Source organism: Melanerpes formicivorus, unplaced genomic scaffold, assembly GCF_026170545.1.
Source record: "Melanerpes formicivorus ecotype bairdi unplaced genomic scaffold, bMelFor1.0.p_v2 SCAF_14, whole genome shotgun sequence".
In the NCBI taxonomy this organism is placed as follows: domain Eukaryota; kingdom Metazoa; phylum Chordata; class Aves; order Piciformes; family Picidae; genus Melanerpes; species Melanerpes formicivorus.
The window spans coordinates 4,418,654-4,431,754 of NW_027142366.1; the positions used below are offsets into that span (position 1 = coordinate 4,418,654).

Sequence of the window (13,101 nt, forward strand, 5' to 3'; positions counted from 1 at the left end):
ACCAATATTCCTCCCAAAGAAGCATTTGCACTGCCACCAGAAGTGGACATGTACTTCTCTTTTGTCAGAAGAGCTTCAGAACTTCTGTCCTGACTCTTGGGTGGAACAACCCTCTGGTATGATGGAACAGCACAAGTCCTTGGATTATTTTGCTCTGAATGTAGCACTCTTCAATCATGTTCTCCTCTCTGACAGAACTGTGGCAAAAGCAGTGTGTACTTTGAGTTTCCATGTCTTAAACTTGCACTTGGATACTGTATTCCTGAATCCAGAATACTTATTTTTATATCTGTTATCAACAAAAAGCATTTCTTTCTCTCTTAATGGTCACTCTAAAGAGTCTCTAATGTGAATTTAAAGGGTGATTGAATGGAAAGAGCCACAAAGAGAAGCATGAATTTCCCTTTCCATCATAAATGCAGTATTTTGATTGCTCTGTTTATCCTGTTGTGTTTAAAGCATTGTGCCTGCATCACAGTGACCTCCAGCTGAAGCACTGATGGATTTTGAGTTTGTTGCTCTTTAAATTTAGACTCAAGTGGTTGGTTAGAGGAGGGGTGCCTCCAATCTGGACCTCCTGAGGTGAAGAGTGCCTTTCAGAAGTGTGTCTTAACAAAAATATGGTTGGGCATCTGTCAGCAGAGAATACCCTGAGTGTTTAGAAGGAAAAGTATTTTTCAGGGCTGAGTTTACTGCCTAGGTAACAAAGTTAACCTTTTTCTCTCCTACCTCCTATCCCCCTGACAGTTCCTCTGTGTAGTTTTGTGTATGATTAAACAACTAAACAATGGCACTGATTTGCACAAGGAGCCACTTGTTTCTCTTGGTTCTTATTTGCTGGAATTGGAGAATCCTTGCCTCATGTACAGAAAATCTAAAGCATGGCCATGTGCTTAGCCCAAATGCTGCCTCTTACTGTGCAACTCACTGACAGGGAGCTAGGTGTGTAGCTGTGGCTGAGGAAGCAGGGATTGGAAGCAATAAGAAATGTTTATGTCTGGAGGCAGAATCTAGTATAAAAGAATGTACAGGTTGATATTACCACCTTAGAGCTTATTTTTTGAATGCCTTATTCATTGGTTTTCTGGGAAGGAGAGGATAGAGCCAGGCAGCTCTCTTTGTGCAAAGAAATGCAATAAGGGAAGAGCTTAACTCTGCACAAGATGACAATCCTCTCTTGGCTGAAGGTGAAGCTGATGTCTTTAGGCACCACACCAGTCTCCTTGTTCAAGGAGGCAAATGGGTCAATGAGGCCAAGGGGAAATACCTGATGCTAATGCCAGTTGTGTGCTGTAATCTGGTAACAAATCAGCTCTGGAGCATGTTTGGTAACAATTAGATTGTCCCTGGGACACTGAAACAATGCCCTTTTGTGCTACTTCTCTGTTTCAGTTGTCCTTGTCTGCCTGGACCCTGCAGTTCTTTCATTTATCAGTATCACTCATCTAGAGGTTATCAGTGGGTGACATTCTGTCCCTCCTCCTGCTTCCCCCGTCAGGGACAGTCAGCTCCCCTGGGTGAAATCAGGCTCTGTTCTGGCAGCACCACCAGCTATAACAGTTGTTAAGACTCCATAAATAACAGTGAATGGGTTTAAGTGAAATGCTGAAGAGGAGGAAGAGCAGGTGTTGTCACAGGCTTGACTTGGAAGGGTGGCCCCTTCCGTGGGCTGCTGGTGTGTCAGTTCCCTGCTGTTAGGCAGCCGTTGGGTGTTCATGAGCTCCTGCTCTTTTTTTTTAGTAGGAAATCAGTCTAACTTCTGAGCCTGCCACCACACCAGGCAGCTGGTTGGGAGGTGACTGAATGTTCTGCCTTCCCACATGGATTTTCACTGCTGTGTCATAGTTTATGATCAAGAAGCTATAGAAATAGCTCTCGGTTCCAAATGTCAGGACCATCCTGCACACCTGAGCAGGAAGGAAAATCAAGACATGAGAACTGAACTGTGACTCTGCTCAGTGGAACTTTAATCCCAATAGAAACATCTTTTTAAAATCTGAACAAAAAGCACTGGTATCCCAGAATATAGAATATAGAATATAGAATATAGAATATAGAATATAGAATATAGAATATAGAATATAGAATATAGAATATAGAATATAGAATATAGAATAGAATTAACCAGGTTGGAAAAGACCTTTGAGATCATCAAGTCCAACCTATCATCCAACACCATCTAATCAACTAAACCATGGCACCAAGTGCCTCATCCAGTCTCTTCCTAAACACTTCCAGTGATGGTGACTCCACCACCTCCCTGGGCAGCACATTCCAATGGCAAATCTCTCTTTCTGTGAAGAATTTCTTCCTAACATCCAGCCTAAACCTCCCCTGGCATAGCTTGAGACTGTATCCTCTTGTTCTGGTGCTGGTTGCCTGGGAGAAGAGACCAACCCAATGGTAGCAGCTACTTTGTGATCAGTTGGGCCATGTATACCAGAGTGATGAGCCTGAGGATATGGGACAAGCAGCTAGAAGCCAGCACTGATGCTTTCCTTTCAGAGGAAGATGCCCTATTTGAAAGCCACTAGTTCTAGTGCATGGACTTGTCACACTCTGGTTTGCTGCCTCTGCTCGTTGGATGATGCTTTCCACCACTAACAGCATTATAGAAAGATGAGGCAGAAACACTCTAAGATTGCCCCAGAATCTACCTGACCATAGAATCACAGAATAGTTGATCTTGAAGATTATCTAGTTCCAAAACCCCTGCCATGGACAGGGACCTTCCACCAGATCAGATTACCCAAAGCCCCATCCAACCATAACATTTTCAGTTCAGAGGAAAAGGTAACTGAGTGAGTGTGAGTATATGGAAGGGCTCAGGTAGTCCATGGAAGAAGAATCCATTGGGAGTTATCCTATATGCAGGAATCACTTCAGCTGAAGTTGGGCTGAGAGGCCATTGGTGTTTTCAGTCTTAACCCAGGCAGCTGCTTTTGGCACGCTGCCATCTATCTTTAAGGCTATAAGAGCCAATGAGTAATCTTAAGAAGCTTTGTAGTGCTGGATCATTTTTTTCCCCCATTAGTCACTACTTTGTTGTTGTTTTTAGGTGCAGTGTGTTATAATACTCCCAGCCCTGTGCTCTGGCATTCAGACTAGAACTGAGTCATCCAGATTTGCATAGCTGCAGTGCTTTTGTGTTGGTGGAGGTTAGAGTAGTTTTCACAGCAAAAGAACTGTGGTGGGTACTGGGCAACCAGTGTGTTAATATTCCTGTTTGTGTATTAATTGCTGTTTGCAAATCTAAATGGAATTAATGGAGCTGAGAATAATCTGATTAAGTGTATTATTATTGTTGTCATGTTTTTAGCTGGAGAGGAGATGTCCTTGTTTTGTAGACAAAATGTGCTGCGTTAAAAAAGGGATGGTGGAGGGGGAGAGAAGGAGGGCAAAGAGCCTTAATGCAGATTCCCTGGAGAAGGAGAGACTTCAATCATTTTGCAGAAGAGGCTGATATATGTGCCTCACTCATCCAGTATTCATTAATTGAGATGAAGCCAGTGGAGTTGAACAGTGGCTGTATAATCGGCTCCTGCTGCTAGTCAAAAGACGTGGTGCAACCAAGTTGTTTATTTTCGAAGCAGGAGGCCATCTTCCAGTCTCATTCTTTTTCACTGGAATTATGTTATTATCAGATGACTTATTGCATGCAATTAAATAAAAAGGCATGATCTGTCTAAACACCAGGAAGAGCTTCTCCAGATTCTCTTGCTAGAAATCTGCCACTCACTCCAGAGGAAGGAACTGTAAACCTCAGGAGATGGATAATGGAACCTTTTACCAAGTTGGTCAGGCTGGATGCTGAGACTTAGCTGCTCAGATCTAAGCAGCAAACATCCATGTCACACACAATCTTCTAATTGGCCTCTTGCTGATTCACTCTCATCTTAGAAGCCCAGAGCTGAATGAATCAGAGGACTGACACCACCACCAACTACCTCCCTTGCTGCTCTGGAAGTAAGGTCAGGACAAAAGCTCACGTGGGGCCTGTGGTGGTTGCACAGTTATTACTTGGGCTGAATAAGCACTGCAGAAAAAGTTTTGCTCAAAGCTTCACTCAGGTGTGTTTTGCTGCATGGTTTTGTTGGGCTGATGAGCTTTGGGTAGAGGGCATGTGGGGATGGCTACTGCTGAAGGCTCATGATAAACGGGTTCACCGGTAGAAGTGTGGTGTAGATGAGAGAAGTAAATGTTGTGCTGATGCTTGCCTTTGCTGTCAGGCTGTTGCCCTAGAGAAACAAAACTCCTGGTGGAGGGCATGTTACCTCAGCAAGAAAATCTGGCCAAAGAAATCCTCTTCACTTCAACATTCACTGAGGCTTGAACCCACCGAGATGGACTCATCCAGATGTATATGTAAAGCGCAAGCTGCTTAGAGAATGCTCAAGTAGAGGTGAAGGGCTGGGAAAAGCTCTTCTAGGCATGGGCAGGTTTAAAATGCAGGGTTTGGGGGTTTTTTGTCTCTTTTATTTTAAACTAGGATCTTTTATTTTTCCCCAAGTGCTCCTTACCCTGCAGACCTTCTTGCTGCCTTTTGGTGGGTGTGTAAAGTCAGTTTTGCATTTTGGCTGGGCTTTGAAGTGAGTAGTAAATCTCCATGGTTGCAGAAGCAATAAGTAGTTCTAGCAGCTGAAGCTGTTTTTAGTAGGCAGCTCTACTTTCCTTTCTAGGAAAAACAGACTTTGCAAAGAGAAAGCATTTTGGGTAGTTCCCTTCCTTACCTTCTGCTCCCACACTGCCTGTGCACCAGGAGAGTGGGTCAGGAAGATTGCTGCTAGCACCAGCAGACACAGACAGCTGCAACTGCAACCCTGCCTAACCCTTCTCCTGTGAACTAGATTGCCTAAAGGCTGGATTAAAAAAAAATCAGATCCAACCTTGAGGAATTTTCCTTGTGAGGAAAAATGCATTGGAAAGATGACTGCAGAAAGGAGTTGCCTGGAGCTGTTAGCTGAGTGCAAATGATGGATTATTACAGCTGTTTTCTAGACAGAAATGTGGGATTTGGTGTGTACAGGATAGTCTCCACCAGGTTTCAAACTGCTAAAGGTGCCTCCTGCTCTTTAGTCTTCCTCATCCTGGTGGTATGGAGATGAGGGTCATGCTTCTCTTCATTTCCAGGCCTTGCAGCACAAGATCACTTTAAGGCAGCTTCACTGCTGATGGCAGCTTTAGCTTTAAAGCACCACAGCTGTTGGCACACTGGGCTCAGTGCAGAGGAAGGCTGCTCCTGCTGGCATTGCTATTTTGGAAAGCACATTTTATGTACAGAGTGTCACAACTGTCAGCTGCAGAGCCAGTGAAGCCTCGTAGATCCTGCCTTCCAGGGTGAAGCGAGGCAAGCACTTAGTTCACTGTACTGCTTTCTGCTTCACTTGTAACCAGCAACCTTTATCCTGGGTTTACAAGCTGCAAACTACTATGACATCAGGAACTCTGGTCTCTAATGTGTCCACCAGGATTGATCCAGAAGGCCCTCAAGAAACATTTCTAAGGCTGTGTTATTAGCAGTATGTCATGCAACTTAATGCACTCACAGAGGTGCTGTAAACTTGATACCACCATGGGAGCCTAAGAGAGACTTTTGGTGGTTTGTTGGTTTAAAATAAAGAGGTGACAAGATCACAGCTCCTTTAGGTCACCATGTGTGATGCTGTGGGTTGCTGTTGCTATGCTACTTGCTCCATGAAGATGCATCTTAATCAGTTTTTCCCATAATTGCTGAGTGTGATTTATAAGCCTGGGAGGAGCAGTCCTTACCTTGGCTCAATAGCTGTGGACAGTTCTTCGTGTTGCCTGCCCAAGTGAAGCACACAGAGCAGTTCTTGCTGCCCTCCTATCTGCTCAGGTTTTGCTACATGCTGTTTAAAGGTTTGGCTGGGGAGACATAAGTCAGCCCCAAGAAAGAGTCGTGGGGTGGGGGGAAGGAGCAGCTGGCAGAAGCTGCCCCCAAAGTAGGCTAATGAATTATAAATAACAGCTGTCAGGTTGCATTGCCAGCATGCAGGAACTGACAGTCTGTGTTGCACCATGTGGTCCCCAGTGTGTTGGCTTGCCCAAAGGTGCATTCAATATTTATGGGAAGCCTGACAGTGTCAGGATACAGTCAGGTCTGCTTCCTCCACAGCTCTGTTGGCTTGTGGTTGTGCCTTCCACTGATTTCTGAGTTGGGATTGATTAGAGCAGCATTGCAGCCTGGAATATGTGTTGTTGAAAGCCACAAAAGGAAGCTTTAGAACAAAGACAAGAAACCAGAGAGAAGGATGCTAGTGGGGAGGGAGAAATGCGGAGTGCATGTGTGTTTGGGAGGGGGGGGTTTAGTTACCAAGTCACTGTCACCCCTTGGTTTTGCTGAGCTGTTGCACTCCCATGCATCCAAAGAGGAGCTGTAAAGCTTTGAGAAATAATCTACAGGTATGTGGAGCTCCCTGCCTCAATAGAATTATTGAAAATGGCTGGGGAAAGCCTGATCCTTGTAACTTGTGCATGCTGGCAGTTGGTGTAGTATTACAGAGGGCTCATGAGGGCACCAGGCTGGTTTCATGTGCATCTGAATGAGCAGGAATAAAACTGTGTCTTCAAGCCTGGGAATAAGTGCTGCTGCTAGCAGAGCAATGTGACAGTCATAACTGAAAGGGTATGAGTAGATCTTGACCATACAGTGATTACTGGTAGAGCTACTCAGTACTAAGACTAACTTTTGGGACGTCACCAGTACGTGATCTGAGGTCCCTTGAGCAGTTGCTGCTGTCCTAATACATGCTAAGAGCCTTGCTTTTCTGATCAAGTCTGTACTATTGACTCAACACCAAAAGTACCTTTTTTTGCACGGGTCAAAAGGAGGATCGAAAACAAATGATGTAGACTCTTTTAGTTGAAGTCTAATTAAAGCCTTCTAATTAAAATCTAATTGTGTGCAAGTGGTATACTTCAAATGCAAACTGCTGTTTACTAGTTCATGGCAGAGATAAGAACTTGTTGTCTTCCATCCCCTTTGATTGCTCTCAGAGTGATGCCATTTGTAGGAAATTGTAGTACTGAAAGTGAGGATTTTCTTGAATTAGGAAAGCTTTATTGATGTGCTTCTGCAGAACACTGCCTTTAAACCAGACTCTCCTTGAAGACAACAGAAGGCTCTCTGGTTGTGAAGATGTCTTCTGCCCTTTTTTGCCCTTGAACTTGTACATTTAGGAAGCACAGAGGTGTGTTTATGCACCTCCTTTAGCCCAACAGCGTGCTTCCACAGGTGTTTCGGATAGCAGTCTGCATTTATGTCACTGCTACTACCTCTCCTGTGCTGCTGCTTTATGTCTGCATAGTGACCTAGCTGGGGAACTGAGCTGGCTGAAAGTTGCATTATGCCTTAGGCATCAGTCTGTGATTGCTTTTTGGTGATCATGGAAAGGTTTTCTGTCAGTTGGAAGTCACAGAAACTAAACGTTTAGTTAGGTTCATCCCAGACTGAGGCCTTGTGTTGGTACAGTGGGTAATCCTGACGTCTGAATAAAGCTTCTGGTATGTTTCATCTGTTTAAATGGGGCAGTCCCATCGCCTTTCACTGTTTAAAAGACAACAACAAACAATCCAACAACCAACCAGCCCACTAAATCTTTCTTTTCTCCCCAAAGGCAGCTTGCAGCTTACATCCCTTTCTCTAGTGCCATCCTCACACTGCAATCCTACGTGGAGAGGAGGAAGAGATTCCATTTATATTGCATTTTCATTTTATGTGTTGCTTTCAGGACTTAACACCTCCCTTGTGGCAGCTGTAAAATACTGCAGAGCTGGAACAATGCACCTGGCATGATTCTCTTCTCTCTTGCCTTTTGTAGATACTCTCCGCTATTACATCACCTGTAGTGCTGGATACCCCAACCCTTTCCAGCAGGTGAGTGTAAGCGTTGGAGCTCCCTCCACCCCTTCTCAGAATCCTGTGAGAGAAAGCTCAAAGGCTTTCTAGTCCAGCATGCAGCAAACTGCAAGGTGTTAGCTTTAGGGAGCATTCCACCTTTTAGCAGCTGGTTGCTGGCAGTGCAAGGGGTAGCACTGTGATTTAGTGAGCAGATTTTTCCAGCTCCATCATCACTGCCTCCATAGCTTCAAGTCCAGGATGCCCTCTTAGAAGGGCCCATGTGTGGTGTGGTGAGGACCATGGCATTGTGGTACCTCTGTTTACATGGCACTCTTCTAAGAGCATCAATATGGAGACAGATCACCCACAGTTAACATCAGGGTGGGAAACCACGTCCTTGTGCTTTGAATCTCTCCTTGCAGGTTCTTTTGAGTTAAACAGTAGCAACACTCCACTCCCAAAGTGCAGCCTTTTCTGTGGGTGGGGGGAGTGATTCTCATATATGCCTCTTGCATCCCTTGGATGTTGAAGGATTTGTATCCTGAAGTATAAATGTGAGTCATTATTCTTTCATGTGGGGGCTGAAGAACAGCACCTGAGCCCATCCTAAACTTTGTCTTGCATATCAGAGGCCAGAATGAACCCACACCACCTACCATTTGGCAGACACCAGCTGCTTCACCATTTATATTTAGGATTTTTTAAGTCTTATCTTCCTCTGTTTCAAAGGGTGGGGTAAGAACACTTCAAGCTGTGGTATGATGCACCATTGCCATCTGTTGCGTTTCTGGTTGCTCAGTACAGTCTCTGACATGCTATTGCATGTGAAATTCCCAGGGATGCTTTAAAGGGATGTGAAGGCTGCACTCTAATACAAACAACTTCTAATGTTAACATTAAGTCTTTCTCAGCCATCTGATTTAGTAGAAAAATCCAGCTGTGCTCTGTGGTGAGAACATGAGTGTTTTGTGTCTTTTCTTTCTTCTTCCCTCTGCCCTGGACCAAGCCCCAGCTGTGTGTATATTTTTGTGTATGTTTATGTGTTTAGGGTTTGGGTTTTTTTTTTTCCCTCTTGACTTTTCCCTTCTCCTCTTCTTTCTGTCTGTACTTCTTCCAGGTTGGTAAAAGTCAAATTTAACCCTATCACAGCTTCAGTTGTGACATCCTTAACTTGTACCATTCATACAGATGATGCTTCAATATTCAGGAACTAGGATTTAAGTCCTTTTCCCAGGAGTTCCACTGGTGCATGTGACCTGAGTTGCTGAAATGTTGCATGTTTTCTGTTGAGCAGAAGCTGTCAGGAAGTCACAAAGCTCTGGTTGAAATGCAAGATGATGTTGTGGAACTCATGAGGTCAGCAAGCAGAGAGCACCCCACCTCCAAGGTAATTCTCCTCAAATTTGCTCTCTCTGTGCTTTCTGACTTCCCTTACCCTTGTACAAGGCCCTGCTAAGCCATAGCCTTGCAGTAATCCCTAGCTTGTTGCTTATAGGAGTATCTTACTCGGATCCAGGAGGTTTTAAATTCAACAGAAATCAACTTGCAGCAACTGACAGCTTTAGTAGACTGTCGGAGTCTTCATTTGGTGAGTACTCAGCAACTGGGTTTGAGCAGAGAATTTACAAAGGGGGTGTAGAGCGTGCAGCATACTGATTATTTTGGAGTTTCACATCTCTGATGTGCCAGGATAGTTTACAACAGCTTTTACTGATTGACTCCAGCAGAAAGGAGATTGGGAATTTGGATCAAGTTAGCTTTCTGTTTAAAGGTCAACAGATAAAACTAGATACATGCCTTTATACACCTACAAGCTGCAGCCCTAAGCTTTCAGGGGCCTTCAGTTTGTTGGTTTTTTTTCTGTTGCACACAACTTGTTGCCTTTCCCATGGAGTGGAATGCCTTGCAACTGCATGTCCCAACCGTTGATCAAGCTGTGTCTCTAAAGGCAGAGAAGTGCACGGCCTGTGCTTGTGTTCTTGGGCAATGGGAGATAGCATGGGAGCTGAGAGGCTTAATGGAACATTGGGCACCTTAAGTTGGGTGGATAAGTTTGACTTGGTTTGGTTTTTCTATTAAAGTCTTATTAGTTGAAAATGTTTCTGTGTCTAAATCTGAGCTGGGCTTTGTGAGAATAAACAGAGATTAGATCAGATATGAGAATCACCAGAGGTACCTAATGCAGTCCCTTCTCCAGAGCATATTTCTGTGGTTCCTTAAGTTGTCTCAGAGAAAGTAGCTCAGGGGAAGGGGGTTTGATCTAGAGTTCGATATTAACTCTGTAGTGACCAGGAAACTGCTTGTTTCTCTCCCCAGGATTACGTCCAGGCTTTGACAGGCTTTTGCTATGATGGAGTGGAAGGCCTCATCTACCTGGTTCTCTTCTCCTTTGTCACAGCCCTCATGTTCAGTTCCATTGTGTGCAGCGTCCCACACACTTGGCAGCAAAAGAGGTATAGAGAGGATTTAGAGCCTGTAGTGTTGTAGAGCTCTTTCCTAATGAAGACTGGCTGTTGGATTTGTGCCTGAGAGCATATGGAACTCTTTCCCATATGATCCCAGGGGTGTGAGGGATGAGGCTTTATAAGCACAAGTCCAGCAGAAGAAAACCCACAACTGTTGGCTTTTGCTGTGGCCATGGTTAATATTTACATCTGAACCTTATAACACTGTTTGTGCAGAGTACTCAGTGCACTGTGGGAGATGAATGATCATAGCTGTAGAGAGAGGTAATGCCTGAACTGTGTGCCATCTCTGTAAAAGACCTCTTCTCTGAGGCATTTGCTCTGGGATGAGCTACAAGGATTGGAATAAGAAGATGTCCACACTTGCCTTTTTGGTTTGCTCACACTGGGGTGACTAGCTTGCACAACTAATAGAAGCTGGGAGCCACCTTGTTGGCAGTAGCATGGGCAGATGAGACACTTGCAAACTGGTGGCAATCACCTAACAACAGAGTTGTTTTGAACTAGCATTATTGATCTAACCAGGCTGATCAGTATGTCTTGAGCAAGCCTTTGCATCACCTACTGGCTGCTGCCCCACATGCAGCTATTAAAATAGCTTTGAGTTCTCTGTTCTTGCAGAAGGGCAGTAGATTGCAGCAAATTCTCTTCTGCATTCCTGAAACATGATTTCTAATTTATTTGTGTGTGTGTGTGTGGTTTTTTTTTCTAAGCCCAGGATCAGGGTTCTACGTAGAATAGAACATCCTGAACAATAGCAGGAAGCCAGAGCTATCCAGGGCTGCAGTGCCCACAGAGAAAGCCTGGGGAAGTGCATCAGGACAGGGCTTAAGAAAATGGCTGTTTCCTTACCTCTCCCACATGCAGCTGCACAGAGATTATCCAGAAGAGAATGGTAGTCTGCCCGTTTGCAGGAGGAAGGTTTACACAGCGGTGCCTCTTGTGCTGCCTTCCGTGTGGGCTGCTGCCTGCCCTGCCAACCCCAGCAGGGCCAGGCTGCTTGCTCTGAAGGGAAGGATTCCCTGGCGCATTCCCTGGCGCACCGTTTCTGCCGGTGCCTCCCTGCGGGAGGTGGAGGATGTCACCCTTTTGCTGCCTGCAAGAGACCGTGCAGGCTGCAATTCCCTGAGCAAATCTTCAGTGCCACCTCGTGGTACAGCAGCCGCAGGTGGTTTGGGGGATGTCCTAACGGCGTCCACGGTGTCTCCCCGCCTGCAGCAAAGTGCTTCCTGTAGAACCTTTCTGATAGGTTTGTCAGATGTGGCTAAAATATTTCAAACCTTGGTGCTTCGTTCCATAATTAGGGAGGTAAAATAGCACTGCGTGGTACAACAGGGGAAAGGGAATGCTATGGGAAGGAGAGGAGGAGCCAGCTGGCAAACAGCTCTGCTCTGCATTAAAATGGATGTAAAATATTGGCATTTGTGTGAAAACAAATCAGACACAAACGTTGCAGCTTAGTCCCTGTAAAGACTTCAGAGATTTTGCAAGGAGCTGAAGCAGGCTCTTTGCAACCAGGATGGAAGTTCAGAGAAGTATTCAGAGACTTAACCTTTACAGCTTTTTAGATATGGCTACAAGGAATGGAGGGACACAGATGGCAGTTTTTAGGACTGCTTTCTGTGGGGTTCATGGTGCTCCATCCCTGCTGTCCTGCTCTCTGTTTAAGTGCTGTGTATTTCAGGATGTGTGTCCATCCTTTGGTGGAGTGCCTGGGCAGCTGCAGAGCTCTGCTGTCTGCCAAGCCCTGAGAGAAGACTCTTGGGGATTGCAGGGGATCACGCAGTATAAAAGTCCAGATGGTACCTGTGGGAGGTCTGAGTCACTGTGGTGTAGGCTGTGTTTGACACTGCCACCCTGAGGCATCCCAAATGGGTATAAATGTGGAGGTGTGGAAGATGGTTGGGAGGTTCCTAGGATTACCATGGTTTCCTGCAAGCCCCACGTGTGGGGTAATTGTAGGGTTCTAGGAGGAACTTTTTCTCCTTCTTGCAGAAGCTCAGATGATGATGGGGAAGACGAATCAGCTGCTCAAGGGAGTAGACAAACACACGATAATCTTTACAGAGTGCACATGCCCAGCCTCTATAGCTGTGGGAGTAGTTATGGCAGTGAGACCAGCATCCCAGCAGCAGCACACACAGTCAGCAATGCTCCCGTCACAGAGTACATGTGAGTATCCCGACAACAGGGCTGGACTCTGCTTCTCCAGGCTGCTTCCCTCTCGTTTCTGCTGTTGCTAAGTGCTGCAAGGCTGGCACTTGCCACCAAGCGGTAGAAAGCAAGGAAGGATTTTTTCCCTAGTGTCAAAAGGCATCTTCTCTGCTTGGCTTCTGCTGGGAGAAGGGAATAGCTTGGAAGTGCTGCAGCAGAAAGAGTTGTGTTGGACAGCATGCTCCAAAATGAGAACAGCTTTGTCCTGCAGGGTTTAGAAATCTCTGTAGAGAGAAGTGGGAAATTATTGTCTGAGGTCCTCACTACACGCCAGCCCTGCTCACCAGAAGGCTTAATTCTTCAGACAGAGCAGTCTTGCCACAAGATTTTAAGACTCCTGAGAGACTTGAGAGCCAAGACAAAACATGTGGATGGCTCTATCCTTCCACAATATTTGCAGTCAGTTCTGACACAGAATCACAGAATGGTTTGGGTTGGAAGGAACATTAAAGTTCATCCAGTTCCAACTCCTCTGCCGTGGGCAGGGACACCTTCCACTACACCACATTGCTCAAGGCCTCAGACATCTGTTGCAGGTGGGATCTTCAGAGCTTTCTCCAG

The 13,101-nt window shown here is 45.4% G+C and overlaps 1 protein-coding gene across 4 annotated transcripts in view; it reads left to right on the forward strand.

Annotated features, from left to right (window-relative positions):
* The window catches only part of TTYH3 (tweety family member 3), an 87,267-nt gene that overhangs the window by 59,704 nt on the left and 14,462 nt on the right, over positions 1 to 13,101 (forward strand). For 3 of the 4 annotated variants that reach the window (XM_068146659.1, XM_068146657.1, XM_068146658.1), the window contains exons 8-12: positions 7,842 to 7,897; positions 9,156 to 9,248; positions 9,357 to 9,449; positions 10,178 to 10,314; positions 12,322 to 12,498. In XM_068146659.1, the coding sequence (XP_068002760.1) occupies positions 7,842 to 7,897; positions 9,156 to 9,248; positions 9,357 to 9,449; positions 10,178 to 10,314; positions 12,322 to 12,498 (556 nt within the window). The remainder of the gene's footprint in view (positions 1 to 7,841; positions 7,898 to 9,155; positions 9,249 to 9,356; positions 9,450 to 10,177; positions 10,315 to 12,321; positions 12,499 to 13,101) is intronic. The other variant, XM_068146660.1, reaches the window with a different exon arrangement.